The sequence below is a fragment of the Scyliorhinus torazame genome, chromosome 1, assembly GCF_047496885.1.
Source record: "Scyliorhinus torazame isolate Kashiwa2021f chromosome 1, sScyTor2.1, whole genome shotgun sequence".
NCBI classification, from domain to species: Eukaryota; Metazoa; Chordata; class Chondrichthyes; order Carcharhiniformes; family Scyliorhinidae; genus Scyliorhinus; species Scyliorhinus torazame.
In genome coordinates this window covers 255,368,731-255,389,527 of record NC_092707.1, presented here as the reverse complement: position 1 = coordinate 255,389,527, position 20,797 = coordinate 255,368,731, and the positions used below count along the sequence as shown (strand labels likewise).

Genomic DNA, 20,797 nt, shown 5'->3' with positions numbered 1-20,797 from the left:
GTGCAGGCAGCAGTGGCCAAGGCCCTGGCGGAGGTGCAGCTCACCCTGGGCAGAGCAGAGGAGAGACTGGAAGCCCAAGAGGAGAAACTGGAAGCCCAAGAGGCGACCATTAAGGAGCTGGAAAAAGCCGCGACTGACAAGAGCGACTGGATCACGGCCCTGGAGAAGGAGGTGGCGAGACTGGTCACAACGCAGGGGAGCCTGAAGGGCAGAGTGGACGATCAGGAAAACCGCTCGAGGAGGCAAAATGTAAGGATAGTGGGCCTTTCAGAGGGGATCGAGGGTAGAAACCCCACGGCATACGTGGCTGAGATGCTGGGTAACTTAGTGGGGAGGAAAACTTTCCCCAACCCACCAGAAATGGACAGAGCACATCGGTCACTGCGCCCGAAGCCCAAGGCAGGGGATCATCCGAGGGCAATTATAGCTAAACTGCACCGGTACCAAGACAGGGAAATAATCCTGCGCTGGGCCAGGCAAAACAGAACTTGCAAATAGGAAGGACACTTCTTAGAGTCTACGAGGACATTGGGGCAGACCTAGTCAGAAGATGGGCCGAATTCAATAGAGCGAAAGCAGCTCTTCACAAGAACGACGTACGTTTTGGTATGATTGATGCACTATCAATTACCACAAAGACGAGAGTAGTGGAATAGAACATAGAACATAGAAAATACAGCACAGAACAGGCTCTTCGGCCCACGATGTTGTGCCGAACCTTTGTCCTAGATTAATCATAGATTATCATTGAATTTACAGTGCAGAAGGAGGCCATTCGGCCCTTTGAGTCTGCACCGGCTCTTGGAAAGAGCACCATACCCAAACTCAACACCTCCACCCAACACCAAGGGCAATTTGGACATTAAGGGCAATTTATCATTGGCCAGTTCACCTAACCCGCACATCTTTGGACTGTGGGAGGAAACCGGAGCACCCGGAGGAAACCCACGCAGACACGGGGAGGACGTGCAGACTCCGCACAGACAATGACCCAAGCCGGAATCGAACCTGGGACCATGGAGCTGTGAAGCAATTGTGCTATCCACAATGCTACCGTGCTGCCCTTAAGAACAAATAAATCTACACTATATCATTTTACCGTTATCCATGTACCTATCCAATAGCTGCTTGAAGGTCCCTAATGTTTCCGACTCAACTACTTCCACAGGCAGTGCATTCCATGCCCCCACTACTCTCTGGGTAAAGAACCTACCTCTGATATCCCTCCTATATCTTCCACCTTTCACCTTAAATTTATGTCCCCTTGTAATGGTGTGTTCCACCCGGGGAAAAAGTCTCTGACTGTCTACTCTATCTATTCCCCTGATCATCTTATAAACCTCTATCAAGTCGCCCCTCATCCTTCTCCGCTCGAGGCTTTATTGAACAAAGATGTTGTGCCTCCTGTAGCTGGAACCAGAATGGCTGCAGCACCGGCGAGCACACACATTTATACGCCGCCTACTGGGCGGAGCCAGCAGGCAGGGATTTACCCATGTACCTCTACTATGCGGACCTTACCATAATACATGTAATACTACTAGTGGTGACTACCACATTCACCCCCTGTTAAAAAAAAAGAGTCCAGCGGGGGTGGTGGAAAACATTACAAGTTCAGTCTGTCAGGGGCCTTGACCCTCCTCTGCGATCGCCTCAGTCCTGGTGATGAGGTGGGCGCCGACTTGGTCACCTGTGACTCCGAGAGCTTGTTGTTCTCATCTTCGTCACTCCTGAATGGAACCAGTGGGAGGACGGATCCTACTGGAGTGGGGGCAGCGGTGAAGTTCGCTGGAGGGAGGGTGAGTGGCGCAGGGGTGAATGAGGCAGCCGGGGGGGAGGGGGGGGCGGTGTCAGGTCGGGGGCCGTGGGTGGGGATTCTGCGGGTGCCAGGTCCCGGAGGGAGACTGCGCCCTGGCGCCCATCAGGGTGTGCCACATAGGCGTACTGTGGGTTCGCGTATAGGAGGTGACCTTGATGAAATGGAAGAACCGGGTGACCCCGGGTGGCAGAGGTCATAGTGGAGAACCCGGAGTCGGTCCACTTGTGCGCTGGCACATGAACCGCGGGATAGGGCGTCAGAGGCTTGTTGAGCTTCCCTGGGCGATACAAAATCTCGTAATTATAGGTGGAGAGCTCGATCCTCCACCTCAAGATCTTGTCGTTTTTGATCTTGCCCCGCTGTGTGTTAATGAACATGAAAGCAACCGACCGTTGGTCAGTGAGGAGAGTGAATCTCCTGCCGGCCAGGTAATGCCTCCAATGTCTCACAGCTTCCACAATGGGTTGGGCCTCCTTTTCAACAGAGGAGTGCCAAACTTCGGAGGCATGGAGGGTGCGGGAGAATAAGGCCATGGGCCTGCCCGCCTGGTTGAGGGTGGCAGCCAGAGCTACATCCGATGCATCGCTCTCGACCTGAAAGGGGAGGGACTTGTCGACCGCGTGCATCGTGGCCTTGGCGATGTCTGCCTTTATGCGGTTGAAGGCCTGGCGGGCCTCAGCCGTCAGGGGAAAAACTGTGGACTGAATGAGTGGGCGGGCCTTGTCCGCATAATTAGAGACCCACTGGGCATAGTAGGAGAAAAACCCCAGGCATCATTTCAGGGCCTTGGGGCAGTGGGAGTTCCATGAGGGGGCGCATGCGGTCAGGGTCGGGCCCTAGAACTCCATTTTCCACGACATAGCCAAGATTAGAGTTTCATAGAGTTTCATAGGATCGAGTCTGCACCTGCTATTGGAAAGAGCGCCCTACCCAAGGTCAACACCTCCACATAACCCAGTAATCCCACCCAACACCAAGGGCAATCTTGGACTCTAAGGGCAATTTATCATGGCCAATCCACCTAACCTGCATATCTTTGGACTGTGGGAGGAAACCGGAGCACCCGGAGGAAACCCACGCACACACGGGGAGGATGTGCAGACTCCGCAGACAGTGACCCAAGCCAGAATCGAACCTGGGACCCTGGAGCTGTGAAGCAATTGTGCTATCCACAATGCTACCGTGCTGCCCCTTAGCCAAGAATGGCTAAGCAGTTGGCGCGGAACGTGAGGTTAAGGAGTTTGGCAGTCTGGAGGAATTTTTGGAGGTTTGCGTCGTGGTCCTGCTGATCGTGGCCGCAGATGGTGATGTTATCCAGGTACGGGAAGGTGGCCCGCAGTCGGTACCGGTCAACCATTCGGTCCATCTCTCGCTGGAAGACCAAGACCCCATTAGTGATGCCGAAGGGAACCCTAAGGAAGTGATTGAGACGGCCATCTGCTTCGAACGCAGTGTATTGGCGGTCCTCCGGGCGGATGGGGAGCTGGTGGTAGGTGGACTTCAGGTCCACTGTGGAAAAGACCCGATACTGCGCAATCTGTCAGATATGCGTGGGAGAGGGTACGCGTCGAGCTGCGTGCATCGATTGATAGTCTGCCTGTAGTCAATGACCATCCTGTGCTTCTTCCCAGTCTTTACTACTACCACTTGAGCTCTCCAGGGGCTGTTGTTGGCCTCAATGACCCCTTCCCGCAGAACCCGTTGGACCGCCGACCTGTAGAAGATCCTGTCCTGGGCACTGTACCATCTGCTTCTGGTGGCTACAGATTTGCAATCCGGGGTGAGGTTCGTAAACAGGGAAGGTGGATCGATCTTAAGAGGCATGAGACCGCATACGGTGAGGGGGAGTAGAGGTTCGCCAAATTTCAATGTTAAGCTTTGGAGGTGGCACTGGAAGTCCAGGCTGAGTAACAGGGCAGCGCAGAGGTGGGGGAGGACGTAGAGCCGGAAGTTGCTGAACTCTAAGCTTTGGACGGTGAGGGTCGCGATGCAGTAGCCCTGGATTTCCACGGATTGGGATCTGGATGCCAGGGAGATTTTCTGGGTGACGGGGTGTACCGGGAGGGAGCAGCGCCTTACTGTAGTGGGGTGGATGAAGCTCTCTGTGCTCCTGGAGTCAAAAAGGCAGGTTATCTCATGCCCATCAATCTTCACCGTCGTTGTTGCGGTCGCGAGGTTGCGGGGCCGGGTGTGATCCAGGTTGATCGAGGCAAGCAGCGGCAGATGCTGGGAGGTCCCGGGCTAATCAGCGGTGGTGGAGGTAGCGGCCGGCGATGAACGGCCATACAAGCAGGGGCCCTGAGATGCAGTCCAAAATGGCGCCGAAGATGGCGGCGCCCACGGGGTGCACATGGCGGGCGGCATCAAAGATGGCGGCGCCCACAGGCTGCATATGGCTTGCGGTGAAGAAGATAGCGGCGCCCATCGGTGACACGGGGCATGCGAAGAGGAAAATGGCGGCGCCCCTGGGTCGCACGTGGGGGGGGGGGGGGGGTGTGTAGGAACGCCGGGCCTGGAAACAGCGGCGGCCGACCAGGCCTGGCAAACAGAAACAAAGTGTCCCTTCTTCCCTTATCCGTTGCAGGTCGAGCTCCGTGCTGGGCAGCGCTGCCTGGGGAGTTTGTTCTGCCCGCAAAAATAGCACTTGGGTCCCCCAGGGTTGGCTGGCTGCCGCGCGGCACAGGCCTGCGGTGAGCTGGAGTCGGCAGCTGGTAGGGCCCACGAAGCCCATGGGGGTGCCGCGCAATCGGGGGCGTGTGACTGGGCATTACGGGAGGCCACTTCTAACGAGTTAGCGAGCTGCCTATTTCCCGCAAGATCAAGCATGGCCCCTTCCAGTAGCCGCTGGTGGACGTACGCAGACCTCATGCCTGTAACGTAAGCGTCTCAAATTAAACGTTCTGTGTGCTGGACTGCCGAAACTGCCTGCCAGTCACAGTGCAGGGCACACCAGAAATTGTCCAGCGACTCCCCGGGGAGTTGCTGTCTCGTGGTCAGGAGGTGCCTGGCGTATACTTGATTGACTGGTCGAACGTAATGTCCTTTCAGGAGCTCCATCGCTTCGGAACAAGTGGCCGCATTCCGGATGAGAGGAATAATGTCAGGGCTCAACCATGAATAGAGGACTTGGAGCTTCTACGAGTCTGCGGGTTCCTCAGCGGATGTTCGGAGGTAGCTTTCGAAGCAGGCTAGCCAGTGGTCAAAGGCAGACGTAGTGTTGGCTGCTTGAGGGCTCAGCTGCAGGCAATCAGACTTGATGCCGAGATCCATCGTTTAAAAACATTCTTTGCTCAATAAATTGATGCACTATCAATTACCACAAAGACGAGAGGAAAATCGAGGCTTTATTGAGCAAAGATGTTATGCTTCCTGTAGCTGCTACCAGAATGGCTGCAGCACCGGCGAGCGCACACATTTATACGCTGCCTACTGGGCGGAGCCAGCAGGCAGGGATTTACCCATGTACCTCTACTATATGGGCCTTGCCGTAATACATGTAATACTACTAGTGGTGACTACACAATGCTGTACCCAGCGAAACTCTGGGTCACATACCAAGAAAGAGAGTACTTCTTCACAGCCCCCGCCGAAGCAAACAAGTTTGTCGAGGGACATGGGCTGGAAAGCCGACAGGACGGGTAGAAATAATGGGCCCCTGACAAGGGGCAACAGCACGCCAATGGGGGGGGGGGGGGGGGAGCAGGGGGGGAGTCAACGGCGGGTCCCCCCCGTCCCGTCTCGTCCCCGCCACTGCAAGCGCACCCTGAACAAAAAGCAAACCACTATCCGAAGGACCGCTTCAGGTGGGAGACCAGGCCCCAGCATGAGGGAACGAGAGTAGGGGAGAGGGGAGAGCAAGCGAGAGGAGTGCAGGGTAGGACAGGGGAAGAGCAGGCAGGAAACTGTAGAGGCCGGGCAAGGGCGAAGCAAGACAGTAACTCCCGAGAGGGGGACACCGCAATAGCAGGAAAGCTAGCTCCGGAGGCATGCTACAAAGCAGGGCCACAGCACTCCCCCAACAGGGGGGGGGGAGGGGAGAGGGGGGCACTCAACAGAGACGGGAGAGCGAACGGGGATAGGAGCAGGGGAAAGAGGGACAAAAGAGAGGTATATGGGAAAGGGGAGAAAAAGGGGGGAAAGGGAGGGACGGGGGGGGGGGGGGGGGGTTGAGGAACGGGGGGGGGGGGGGGTGAGGAACACAGGGAAGGAGGGACAAACAAGGCTAGAAAGAGAATAACAATAGAGCTACAAAGTGCCAAAACCAGAGGCTCGGAACAAGGAATCGCTGCAAGCAACCACCCAGTACAGTCTCTGGGCGAAGGGAGACTCCAGAGTGCAGGGGACTACCCGCATGGTGGACGCACAGTGGGTGGCCATGTCAGATGCCCCCTGGACAAAGGGAAACCCCGGAACGCAGGGACCTGACCGCATGGAGAGAGCAGTGACAGTGGCCATCCTGGATGGCGCCCTAACAAAGGGAAACCCGGAGTGCAGGGACGCGTCCACCAGGTAAGTATGGTTAATCCCACAGGAATGTGGGGACAGAAGCCCCCCACCAGGATAGTCACCTGGAATGTAAGGGGACTCAACAGCCCAGTGGAAAGATCCAGAGTCCTCAACCACCTAAGAAATATGAAAGCCGACACAGTCTTCCTCCAAGAGACACACCTGAGAGAGCAGGACCGACTGCAGGTAAGAAAGGGCTGGATGGGGCAGACCAACCATTCCTGCTATGGGACGAGGGCCAGGGGGATGGCGATATTGATCAGCAAGAAGACAATGTTTAGGGCGACAAAGACGGTTACGGACCCAGGGGGATGGTACGTCATGATCAGCGGGGCCCTGGATGGGGCACCGGTAGTACTAGTTAACGTGTACGCGCCTAACTGGGACCACACGAGCTTCATCAAAAAGACCATGGCAGAAATCCCCGACACAGTCGTCATGATATTCAGATAAACATCATGGAGCAAACATACATACACACTGATGGACAGATCAATGGACCAATCAATACACATGCAACATCACAGCCAATCACAAGCAAGAGCAGACACACTATAAAACGGGGAACACGACACTTCCGAGTCATTCCAGCAGGAGACAGCTCAGGGCACAGAGCTCACAGCAAGCCACTCAGACATTCACCATGTGCTGAGTGCCTCTCCAAGATAGTGTTAGGGCTGGGTCCACAGGTTAGAGGGTTATGAACGAACCACAGTAACCAGTTTACAAATGTTAATACTGTTAGTAATAAAACTGAGTTGTACCTTCCGCAACCGTGTTGGTTTGTCTGTGTAGCAGAGCAACAGCAACGCACCGACTAATCATGGGGGGGACGTCAATTGTGTACAGGACCCAAAGACTGACAGATCAAGCTCCAAAACGGGGAAAACATCAAGCATGGCAAAGGAACTCGGTCACTTTATGGAACAGATGGGAGCGGTGGACCCCTGGAGGTTCACCCACCCAGGGGAGAAGGAGTTCTCCTTATTCTCCCCAGTGCACAACGTATACACCAGAATTGTATGGGGAAAACGGTGCTTCCAGGGATAGACAAAGTGGAATACTCCGCAATTGTAATACCTGACCACGCTTCACACTACATGGATGTGAGGCTGGAGACGGGTAGGGCCCAATGCCCCACATGGAGGTTGGAGGTCGCCCCACTAGCGGACAAGGCCTTCAACAAAAAGATATCACAGGCCATAGCAGAGTACACAGAGAACAACCAAAACGGGGAAGTCTCACCCTCCACATTCGGGGAAGAGCGAAAGACCGTAGTAAGAGGGGAAATTATCGCTTTCAAAGCTCGAAGAGATAGGGTGGAAAGGGCGGCTAGGCAGCAGATGGTCGACTCCATACTGTAGGTAAACCTTAAATACTCCGAGGCCCAGACCGTATAGCTCCTGGCGGAGAGGAAAGAGCTACAAAGGAACTTTGATCTGCTCTCCACCAGGAAAGCAGTGCACCAACTCCGCCAGGCACGTGGGACCTATATGAACACTGAGACAAAGCAGGCAGCCACCAGAGAAATTGCACAAATCAGGGATACCAGAGGCACGCTGGAAACAGAACCAGAAAAGATCAACAAAACCTTCAAGGCCTTCTACCAAGGGCAGTACACCTCAGAGCCCCAATGGGGGAGTCTGGGATGAAACGGTTCCTTGATGGACTGGACATACCAGTCGTGGGGGAGGGCAGAAAACGGAGCCTGGAAGCACCACTAGCACTGGGAGAGATCATGGACAGCATTAGCTCCATGCAGGCGGGGAAGGTGCCGGGACCAGGGCGGACTTCTACAAAACATTTGCAACAGCATTGGCCCCGCACCTGCGGGAGATGTTCACAGACTCGCTAGCAAGGGGCACACTGCCATCCACGGTAGCACAGGCCTCAATCTCGCTGATACCTAAGAAAGATAAAGACCCAATGGAATATGGGTCATACAGACCCATCTCACTGCTGAATGCAGATGCCAAAATACTGACCAAAATCCTAGCCAAAAGGCTAGAAGACAGAAAAGGCCTTTGACAGGGTCGAATGGAAATACTTCATAGAGGTACTGGAGCGGTTCATGCTTGGAACAGGGTTCATCTCCTGGGTAAAACCCCTATATAACGCTCCCATGATGAGCGTACGGACCAACAACACCAACTCCCGATACTTCCAGCTGCACAGGGGCACCAGACAAGGATGCCCACTGTCCCCGCTGCTGTTCACTCTAGCGACCGAACCATTAGCAATTGTTCTCAGAACAGCAAAAAGCTGGAGGGGGATCCAAAGGGGCGGCAGAGAGCACAGAGTCTCACTCTATGCAGATGACCTGCTTCTCTCCATTTCGGACCCACAAAGCAGCATGGACGGTGTGGTAAACCACTGTGTTCTTATATTAAGGGTTGTACGGTAGAACCTGCACTACTGGTTCACCTGGGCCCCTGCATGCCAGTTCCGCCCAGGAGCCGGGTTATAAATATGCGTGGCCTTCAGCTCGCAGCCATTTCGTCAGCTGCTGTAGGAGGCCACACATCAGATACTAACAAAGCCTCAGTTTGAATTCAACTTCGTCTCCAGCCAAATTGATCGTGCCTCAATTTATTAGTATCTGATTCAGAAGATGGATCTCCGGATTAAACCAGATCGACTGCAGCTGGATCCACACGCAAGCGACGCCAGAAAGGATTTTCAGCACTGGCTAGCTTGTTTTGAAGTGTATATCAATGCGGCGCCGACCCCTGTTCCAGAGGCTCAGACGATTCAAATCTTGTACTCCAGACTCAACTCTAAAATCTTCCCGCTGATCCAGGATGCTCCCAATTATGCTGATGCTATGACTCGACTCAAAGAAAGTTATGAGCAGAAGACGAACACGCTCTTCGCCAGACACGCGCTCGCAACACGCACTCAACTATCTGGTGAGTCAATCGAGGACTTCTGGAGGGCCCTGATCCCACTAGTTCGGGACTGTGACTGCCAGGACGTTACAGCTAAGGAGCACTCAGATCTCCTTATGAGGGACGCTTTTGTAACTGGGATTGGGTCCGATGTTATCAGGCAGTGGTTCCTAGAAGGGGCCACACGCGACCTCGCAGAGACTAAAACACTAGCGCTTTCCATGACGGCCGTCCTGCGCAATGTACAGTCCTACACCCCCAACCGCGTGCCCCACTCCTCCTACGCTTCATGGGCCCCACAGGCAATCGCCCCAGCGGGGGTGCTACCCACCCAATACGCCTGCGCTACACGCCAGCCAGTAATCTCCGGGGGCCCCGATGCTATTTTTGCGGCCAACAAAGACACCCTCGCCAACACTGCCCGGCCCGTGCTGCCCTTTGTAAGGCCTGCGGGAAGAAGGGCCACTATGCGGCAGTGTGCCAGGCCCGCTCAGCGGCCGCGGTCACACACCCCCCCCGGTCACGGACAATGGGCGCCGCTATCCTCCCCTCCTCCCAGGCCATGTGCGAGCAATGGGCGCCACCATCTTCTCCCCTGCACAACACGTGCGTTTCAAGGGAGCTGCCATCTTGCTCCACCTCCGCAACGTGCCTTCCATGGGCACCGCCATTTTGTGACCCCCCAGGACCTCTGGGTGCCACCATCTTGTCCACCCCGCAGCACATGGAGACCAACGGCGTTTCAGGACCCCACCTCAGCGGCCGCCTCACTACCCGATGATCAACCACGACTCGCATCCATGGCAATCGACCAGTCCCGACCACACACTCTGACCAACGCATCCACCAGCGTGAAAGTCAACGGCCACGTGACCTCCTGCCTACTGGACTCCGGGAGCACCGAGAGCTTTATACATCCAAATACGGTAAGGCGCTGCTCCCTAATGGTACACCCTACCAATCAAAGTATCTCCCTGGCCCCCGGATCCCATCGCGTAGCGATCCGGTGGTACTACACGGTCACGCTCACAGTCCAAGGCGTAGAGTTCCATGGTTTTCGCCTCTACGTCCTCCCTAACCTCTGCGCTGCACTTATCCTTGGCCTGGATTTTCAGTGCAACCTCCAGAGCCTGACCCATAAATTTGGCGGACCCTTACCACCCCTCATTATGTGCGGCCTCGCGACCCTAAAGGTCGATCCTCCTTCCCTCTTTGCCAATCTAACTCCAGATTGCAAACCCGTCGCTACCAGGAGCAGAAGGTACAGCACCCAGGATACGGCCTTCATCAGGTCCGAGGTCCAGCAGTTGCTTCGGGAGGGAGTCATCGAGGCCAGCAACAGCCCCTGGAGAGTTCAAGTGGTAGTGGTTAAGTCTGGGGAGAAAAACCGAATGGTCGTGGACTACAGCCAGACCATCAACAGGTACATGCAGCTCGACGCGTACCCCCTCCCACGCATATCTGACATGGTTATACAGATTGCACAGTACTGAGTCTTCTCAACGGTGGACCTGAAATCCGCTTACCACCAGCTCCCCATCCGTAAATCGGACCGGCCATACACCGTTTTCGAGGCAGAAGGCTGGCTATATCACTTCCTTAGGGTCCCCTTCGGCGTCACCAATGGGGTTTCGGTCTTCCAAAGGGAGATGAACTGAATGGTCGACTGGTACGGCTTGCGGGCCACATTTCCGTACCTAGACAATGTGACCATCTGCGGCCATGATCAGCAGGACCACGACGCCAACCTCGCTAAATTTCTCCGCACCACCACTCTCCTCAACCTCACGTATAACAAGGAGAAGTGTGTGTTCCGTACAAACCGCTTAGCCATCCTCGGCTACGTGGTCCAGAACGGAGTTCTGGGGCCCGATCCCAACCGCATGCGCCCCCTCATGGAGCTTCCCCTCCCCCAAAGCCCCAAGGCCCTCAAACGCTGCCTGGGGTTCTTCTCGTATTACGCTCAGTGGGTCCCAAAATATGGGGACAAGACCCGCCCACTCATACAGTCCACTCATTTCCCCCTGACGGCCGAGGCCCAATAGGCTTTCGCCCGGATCAGAGCTGATATTGCCAAAGCTGGAATGCACGCTGTAGATGAAACACTTCCTTTCCAAGTAGAAAGCGACGCATCGGACGTCGTCCTTGCTGCCACCCTCAACCAGGCAGGCAGGCCCGTGGCATTCTTTTCCCGCACCCTCCATGCCTCCGAAATTCGGCACTCATCCGTCGAAAAGGAGGCCCAGGCTATCGTTGAGGCTGTGCGACATTGGAGGCATTACCTGGCCGGCAGGAGATTCACTCTCCTCACTGACCAACGGTTGATTGCCTTCATGTTCAACAACACACACCGGGGCAAGATCAAAAATGACAAAATCTTGTGGTGTGGAATCGAGCTCTCCACCGATAACTACGAGATTAAGTATTGCCCTGGCAAACTCCCGAGGTACATGTGCCAGCGCACAGGTAGACCGACTCTGGGCCCTGCACGACAGCCTTTGTCACCCATGGGTCACTCGGTTGTACCACTTCATTAAGGCACAAAATTTGCCCTACTCTGTCGAGGAAGTAAGGACGATCACCAAGGACGGCCAGGTCTGTGCGGAGTGCAAACCACACTTCTACAGGCCTGACCGAGCACACCTGGTGAAGGCCTCCCGCCCCTTTGAACACCTCAGCGTGGATTTTAAAGGCCCCCTCCCCTCCTCCGACCGACACACGTATTTCCTCAGTGAGATCGATGAATACTCCCGTTTTCCCTTCGCCATCCCATGCCCCGACATGACGTCTGCCACCGTCATTAAAGCCCCGCACCTGCGGGAGATGTTCACAGACTCGCTAGCGAGGGGCACACTGCCATCCACGCTAGCACAGGCCTCAATCTCGCTGATACCTAAGAAAGATAAAGACCCAACGGAATATGGGTCATACAGACCCATCTCGCTGCTGAATGCAGATGCCAAAATACTGGCCAAAATCCTAGCCAAAAGGCTAGAAGACAGAAAAGGCCTTCGACAGGGTCGAATGGAAATACTTCATAGAGGTACTGGAGCGGTTCATGCTTGGAACAGGGTTCACCTCCTGGGTAAAACCCCTATATAACGCTCCCATGGTGAGCGTACGAACCTCTCTCTGGGCCCTCACCGCGGCACTTCCATCCCCACCCAAAAAACACTCCAGCAGCCCGGCGGTGATAGCCACCCTCCAGTCCTGGTACCAACTACGGCAGCAATTTGGCCTGACCAAAATGTCGGACAAAGCTCTCATCTGCAACAACCATAGGTTCACACCAGCGCTGACTGACGCCACCTTTAAAAAGTGGGGACAGGACGGAGGGACACTGACAGTCAGGGACCTATACACGGACAGCAGGATCGCAACACTGGACGAACTGACTGAGAAATTCCAGCTAGCCAGGTGGAACGACTGGTACCTGCAACTCAAAAACCTCCCACGAAAGGAGACAAGGACGCATCCACAACCGCCACGACAGACATTACTGGAAGAGTTACTGGATGCAAGCATCCTAGATAAAGGGAACTGTAGCGACATGCATGACCGACTGGTATAAAGGGCTGACACCGTACTGGACGCAACGAGAAAGAAATGGGAGGAGGACCTGGGGATTGAAATAGGGTGGAGACTCTGGAGCGAAGCACTGCATAGGGTCAACTCCACCTCCACGTGCGCAAGGCTCAGCCTGACGCAACTAAAAGTGGTACATAGAGCCCACTTGACCAGAACCCGTATGAGTAGGTTCTTCCCGGAGGTGGAGGATAGATGTGAGCGGTGCCAAGGAGTCCCGGCCAAACACGCCCACATGTTCTTGTCTTGCCCCAGACCTGAGGGGCACTGGACAGCCTTCTTCGAGGCAATGTCCAAAGTGGTGGGGATGAGGGTGGAGCCATACCCAAAAGTGGCGGTCTTTGGGGTATCAGACCAGCCAGATCTATTACTGGGGAGGAGGGCGGACGCCCTTGCCTTTGCCTTCCTGATCGCCCGCCGTAGAATCCTGCTCGGTTGGCGGTCAGCAGCACCACCCAAAGCTGCAGACTGGCTGTCCGACCTCTCCGAAACGCCGAGGCGGGGAAGGGAAGGATAGACCGGGGGTGGGGGGGGGGGAGAGATAGCAGCTAAACCTAGAGAAAAGAAAGGCGAACCACAGGAGAAGGGGAGGTGGGGGGGGGGGAGGGGGTGGAAGAAGGAGGAGACAGGGAACAATAGAGGGGAACCAGTGAGGTGGGGGGGAGGCAAGGGAATGACAGTCGGAAGGAGGGCACAGGAAACAATAACAAACTTGGCATCTACAGGAGCAGAGAACAAGGAAAATCCGGGCGTAAGACAGGACGAACAGCTGAAGGGGAGATGATCGCGAGACGACAACGGCAGCGAAAACCGTCCGGGAGAAGCAAGCGACAACACCAACACCAGATCCATTTGCGTATTACCCTCTGTAATTGTTTCCCCGGCGCCCAAATGTATATGTACCCCCTCCAGTGCCCCCCCACAAACAGATGCCTACTTATGTGCTAAAAACAATACTGTCAATTGTACAGAGCTGTTGTTGTTGAGCTAGCATATAATACCCCACCAGTTATTTTATTCTAACTTTTTTTGTTGTTGTTGTTTGTTTTGTTTTTTGTGTGTGTTCCCTTCTCTTCTATATATATATATATATATATATACATATGTATTATATTTTGTGTACCTAACGGTAAATATACTTTATTCAAAAACACAATAAAAAAAGCATTTATTAAAAAAAATCCTTCCATTTATTATTTTCATCCCTCTCTTCCACTCTGTGGTTATTTGTCTTGTGTGCGTGTGTATATAGAGGGTGGGGGCGAGTTAATGTGGGGGTTAGGAATTAGATAATAGTTGCCCAGTTGTATTTGATGTCTATTTCATTATAGATATTATTATTGATAAAACGTTACGTGTTTAAATAGACAAACCTGCTGATTGTAATTATTGGGCAGCCAAGGGCCAAAGACTTTTTGAGGAATTATTGGTTAATTCAATTGTGTTGCTACACCAGGTCAAGGAGGGCTTGAATTGACTGCGTCCTAGCCCAGGTGTCGTAATAGTATCACATTGCTCTCTGTGGGGGTATGCTGTACGCAAATTGGCTACTGTGTGATCTCCATTGCAACAGTGACTATACTTCAAAATATTAATTGGCTGTAAAGTGCTTTGGAACGCCTTGAAGTCATGAAAGGCACTCCGTATATGAAAATTATTTGTTCTTTACTTAGTACAAGAGCTTTTTGTTCTGAAATGCACTTCTGATTGGACAAAGAACCCTTGTTGTCCATTCCACAAACAACAAATTGTACCGGAATATCTATCCTGGCTGGTGTATTTTTCTCCTTTCCTTTGTCCTTATCGACTGCCTTTCCTTTCCTGCTGTGTTTGGTTGCTGTTGAGGGTTTTGACTCTTCAGTCTCAGGAAAAACGGGGTCAATAGTCCTCCCTTAACAAACAAAATATAAACAATAGGAACAAGATGATGTTGTGGACTTTTTACATATTCAGCTTATTGCATGGGGTGGCATAATGCATTGGTAATGGAATTCTCAAATACACAATAAAACAATAATCTACAGTAATTCATTATTCAGAACAAACATTTTCTATATTTCTACGTATGCAGTCACTTGGAGACTTAAACCACATAAATTGACTGAGATCTTGGCAATTATGCTGGGTTGAGCCTGCAGGGGAACTTTGCTGCTTGGCCAGCCCCTTGAATGCTGGCAGGAGTTAGAAACTGGGAGGGATACCAGATACATAACCTGAAGGATAATCTGTCCCCAAAAGCCCCCTTAAAAATGGGATAACTTCAAATTTCTTAAAACAAATTGGGCCACTCCTCTTATCTTCAAGGATCCAAACACTGAACGCAGTTAGATTTCTAGGTTCAGAGGAAGTCATATTGGACTTGAAATGTTAACTCTATTACTCTCTCCGCAGATGCTGCAGACCAGCTGAGTTTTTCCAGCATTTTCTGTTTTTATTCCTCGGCAGATTCGGATTAGTAATTACTATTATCACTTCAGGTTTAGAATGGCTGAACATCACAGTTGACCTTGTTAAAGATTTAAAATAGAAGACTAACCGATTAAACAAAAACAGACAAGTGAACAATCTAAAAGTGATGGGCGGGATTCCCCCCACCCCCCGCGGTGTGTTTCATGGCGCCCGCTAATGCATGGACCTCCCGCTGCCGGGAAACCCGTGGCAGGGGGTTTTCTGTTGCTGGGGCCGGAAGGTCGCACTGGCGGGAATGGTGGGAAAATTCCTGTCGATATGTGTAAGTAACTCTCAGGTCTTGATTGGTTTGAAATGACCTGTTATCAGCTGCTCTTGTTAAAATTGCCCTAAATAGTGCAGGAATTCCTTACTCCAGGGACCAGAAGCCCTAGTCCAGTACAGTGCATTATTGAGGAATCAGATGATTACAACATTCCTATCCATGGGTGTTTTGATGTGCGCCATTTAGTTGCTCCATTTCCTTCATCACAAGAGTGATTATGTTCAAAAGTACTTGGTTGGCTGTAAAGCACTTTTGGACATCTTGAGGTCTTGAAAGGTGCTACTTAAATGTAAGTCTTTTCTTCCTGCATTCAAGGGGGAAAAAAGGTGAATGACTAACTGGCCCTAACAGCCCATCCCAGCCATACATGTTGCATCAACCCTTCATCAAATCACAGAACCTCCTCAAAGAAATGAAAAAAGAGCAAATCCCTCTGGCCAATTTAGGGGAAAGTTCTGGGAAGTTCCCCATTACTCTCTGCAGGCAATTAATCACATTCAGGGGAATACAGTAGCCAATACTCCCAGATGCAAATTACCTGTTTGAAATGCTACAGCATGTCTACCAATTTTATCTTAAAATAAATGCTTTGGCAGTTAGCTGTAGTAAAAAGCCCTGATGTTTTAGAACTTGATAGAAATGGCAAATTCGTACCCTAGATGGCGCTACAGCTTAAGTAAAATGAAACCCAAGAGCGATCAAATTGTAAAATTAAGTCATTCCAATTAAATACCAATTCGATATAAGGTGAACCTAAATTGCATCACTACGAGGAAGGATAGACTGCCTACACAGGAGGCTTCATTTCTTTGAAGTGCGGGAGTTATCTAATCATTGGAACAGTCCAGGCCAGTTTGACCAAATTAAAGAAACAATGTCAGAAAATTTCCTTGGAGTTGCTCCTGCTTCACCAATCTTACTTCTCCATTTGTCCATGTGAACGACTCGAAAATGAAGGACTGACAGGTCCTGGGATTGAGGAACACTGAGAAGTGGGGTCTGGCTGGGTGTTTAGTGTAGCCCACAGGAATGCAGGGTTAAGTGATGGGTAGGAGTGCGGTGGTCAGGCACGAGCAGTGGACTGGTGATTTGGAAACAATAGACGGGAGGTTTTAGCTCAAAGGGAAAGTGGGAGTGGAGAACAGAGGTTCGAGGAATTTTGGAAACCGTAGGATTGTAGGGATTGAGTGCTGTGACAGTTTCTGTAAACTGATCAAAGTAGGACCAAAGAAGTGCCTTTGGCCTTATTTGGGCCATTATGTATACCACACCGCTAATATGTTCATGAACAAATGCAAGAAAGACCTCAGATGTCATGTTAAAAATTCCAATTTAGCAGAACACAGACAAGTAAATTACTCCTGTCTGTTTCTAGGATGAATTGCTTCAATGTTCCAAGGCTGTTCAGTCAAATTGTTTCAACTAGAAATCACCAGAAGGGTGGATGGATTTGTTCCATTTATATTGTTTAAAACAGGCGCTTGCACTTGTAGTTGAGCAGCAAAAAATGCAAACTCGCTGCCTTTGGCTCTGAACTCTGCCTTGGTCTCTCATGTAAACATCAGAATAGTCAGGAAATTTCATTGGAACAAAGAACAAAGAAATGTACAGCACAGGAACAGGCCCTCCGGCCCTCCAAGCCCGTGCCGACCATGCTGCCCGACTAAACTACAATCTTCTACACTTCCTGGGTCCGTATCCCTCTATTCCCATCCTATTCAGGTATTTGTCAAGATGCCCCTTAAATGTCACTATCGTCCCTGCTTCCACCACCTCCTCCGGTAGCGAGTTCCAGGCACCCACTACCCTCTGTGTAAAAAACTTGCCTCGTACATCTACTCTAAACCTTGCCCCTCTCACCTTAAACCTATGCCCCCTAGTAATTGACCCCTCTACCCTGGTGAAAAGCCTCTGATTATCCACTCTGTCTATGCCCCTCAGAATTTTGTAGACCTCTATCAGGTCGCCCCTCAACCTCCGTCGTTCCAGTGAGAACAAACCGAGTTTATTCAACCGCTCCTCATAGCTAATGCCCTCCATACCAGGCAACATTCAAGGTAAATCTCTTCTGCACCCTCTCTAAAGCCTCCACATCCTTCTGGTAGTGTGGCGACCAGAATTGAACACTATACTCCAAGTGTGGTCGAACTAAGGTTCTATACAGCTGCAACATGACTTGCCAATTCTTATACTCAATGCCCCGGCCAATGAAGGCAAGCATGCCGTATGCCTTCTTGACTACCTTCTCCACCTGTGTTGCCCCTTTCAGTGACCTGTGGACCTGTACACCTAGATCTCTCTGACTTTCAATACTCTTGAGGGTTCTACCATTCACTGTTCCCTACCTGCATTAGACCTTCCAAAATGCATTACCTCACATTTGTCCAGATTAAACTCCATCTGCCATCTCTCCGCCCAAGTCTCCAAACAATCTAAATCCTGCTGTATCCTCTGACAGTCCTCATCGCTATCCGCAATTCCACTAACCTTTGTGTCGTCTGCAAACTTACTAATCAGACCAGTTACATTTTCCTCCAAATCATTTATATATACGACAAACAGCAAAGGTCCCAGCACTGATCCCAGCGGAACACCACTGGTCACAGCCCTCCAATTAGAAAAGCATCCTTCCATTGCTACTCTCTGCCTTCTATGACCTAGCCAGTTCTGTATCCACCTTGCCAGCTCATCCCTGATCCCGTGTGACTTCACCTTTTGTACTAGTCTACCATGAGGGACCTTGTCAAAGGCCTTACTGAAGTCCATATAGACAACATCCACTGCCCTACCTGCATCAATCATCTTTGTGACCTCCTCGAAAGTTAGTGAGACACGACCTCCCCTTCACAAAACCATGCTGCCTCTCACTAATACGTCCATTTGCTTCCAAATGGGATTAGATCCTGTCTCGAAGAATTCTCTCCAGTAATTTCTCTACCACTGCCGCAAGGCTCACCGGCCTCTAGTTCCCTGGATTATCCTTGCTACCCTTCTTAAACAAAGGAACAACATTGGATTTTCTCCAGTCCTCTGGGACATCACCTGAAGACAGTGAGGATCCAAAGATTTCTGTCAAGGCCTCAGCAATTTCCTCTCCAGCCTCCTTCAGTATTCTGGGGTAGATCCCACCAGGCCCTGGGGACTTAACTACCTTAATATTTTTTAAGACGCCCAACACCTCGTCTTTTTGGATCTCAATGTGACCCAGGCTATCTACACACCCTTCTCCAGACTCAACATCTACCAATTCCTTCTCTTTGTGAATACTGATGCAAAGTATTCATTTAGTACCTCACCCATTTCCTCTGGCTCCACACATAGATTCCCTTGCCTATCATTCAGTGGGCCAACCCTTTCCCTGGCTACCCTCTTGCTTTTTATGTACGTGTAAAAAGCCTTGGGATTTTCCTTAACCCTATTTGCCAATGACTTTTCGTGACCCCTTCTAGCCCTCCTGACTCCTTGCTTAAGTTCCTTCCTATTTTCCTTATATTCCACACAGGCTTCGTCTGTTCCCAGCCTTTTAGCCCTGACAAATGCCTCCTTTTTCTTTTTGACGAGGCCTACAATATCTCTCGTTATCCAAGGTTCCTGAAAATTGCCGTATTTATCCTTCTTCCTCCCAGGAACATGCTGGTCCTGAATTCCTTTCAACTGACACTTGAAAGCCTCCCACATGTCAGATGTTGATTTGCCCTCAAACATCCGCCCACAATCTAGATCCTTCAGTTCCCGCCTAATATTGTTATAATTAGCTTTCCCCCAATTCAGCACATTCACCCTAGGACCACTCTTATCCTTGTCCACCAGCACTTTAAAACTTACTGAATTGTGGTCACTGTTCCCGAAATGCTCCCCTACTGAAACATCTGCCACCTGGCCGGGCTCATTCCCCAATACCAGGTCCAGTACCGCCCCTTCCCTAGTTGGACACTCTACATATTGTTTTAAGAAGCCCTCCTGGATGCTCCTTACAAACTCTGCCCCGTCGAAGCCCCTGGCACTAAGTGAGTCCCAGTCAATATTGGGGAAGTTGAAGTCTCCCATCACCACAACCCTGTTGTTTTTACTCATTTCCAAAATCTGTCTACCTATCTGCTCCTCTATCTCCCACTGGCTGTTGGGAGGCTCGTAGTAAACCCCCAACATTGTGACTGCACCCTTCTTATTCCTGATCTCTACCCATATAGCCTCACTCCCCTCGGAGGTGTCCTCCCGTAGTACAGCTGTGATATCCTCACTAACCAGTAGCGCAACTCCGCCACCCCTTTTCCATCCCCCTCTATCCCGCCTGAAACATCTAAATCCTGGAACGTTTAGCTGCCAATCCCGCCCTTCCCTCAACCAGGTCTCTGTAATGGCAACAACATCATAGTTCCAAGTACTAATCCAAGCTCTAAGTTCATCTGCCTTACCCATAATACTTCTTGCATTAAAACATATGCACTTCAGGCCACCAGACCCGCTGTGTTCAGCAACTTCTCCCTGTCTGCTCTGCCTCATGACCACACTGTCCCTATTCCCTAGTTCTCCCTCAATGCTCTCACCTTCTGACCTATTGCTCCCGTGCCCACCCCCCTGCCATGGAGTTAGAAACAGGCAAAGAAGCAGCCACCATTGGGTTTTTATAACAACAACTTTCATTTATATAGTGCCTAAAATGTAGTAAAACACCCCAAGGTGCTTCACACATGCTTAATCAGAGAAAAATATGATACTAAGTCACATTAACATTTATTGGGAAAGGTGACGAAAAAGCTGATCAAATAATGTAGGTTTTAAGGAGAAGAGAGAGGTGGAGAGGAGGAGAGGTTAAGGGAGGGAATTCTAAAGGTATAGCCGCCAATGATGGGATGAAGGAAATCAGTGATGGACGAGAGGCCAGAATTAGATAAAAGCAGTGTTCCCGGAGGGTTTCTGGACTGGAAGAGGTTACACAGATGGGATGGGGCAGAATTTGAATAAAAGGTTGCAAATTCTTTTAAATTGCTGGACTGGGTTCCAGTGTAAGTCAGCAACCAATGTGGTAATGGGTAAACAGGATTTAGTGCTGAATAGGATAGATGCAGCAAAGTTTTGAATGAACCGAGGGTGGGATATGAATGGCTGACCAGGTGAATGTGCGATCAACCCAATCACCATTTGTCTCCATAAATCCTAATCTCTCATACCTCATTAACCTTCTCCCCTCTAATCCCCCTTTCTCACCCATCATCTGTTGTGCTTCTCTTGGAGATACTATAATGCCTATGCTCTTTACTGATT

At 51.3% G+C, this 20,797-nt stretch overlaps 1 protein-coding gene across 4 annotated transcripts in view; it reads right to left on the bottom strand.

The window, feature by feature from the left end:
- adgb (androglobin) overlaps window positions 1–20,797 on the bottom strand; it is a 612,248-nt gene that overhangs the window by 86,845 nt on the left and 504,606 nt on the right. For all 4 annotated transcript variants that reach the window (XM_072504722.1, XM_072504733.1, XM_072504728.1 and 1 more), the window contains one exon: window positions 14,553–14,689. In XM_072504722.1, the coding sequence (XP_072360823.1) occupies window positions 14,553–14,689 (137 nt within the window). The remainder of the gene's footprint in view (window positions 1–14,552; window positions 14,690–20,797) is intronic.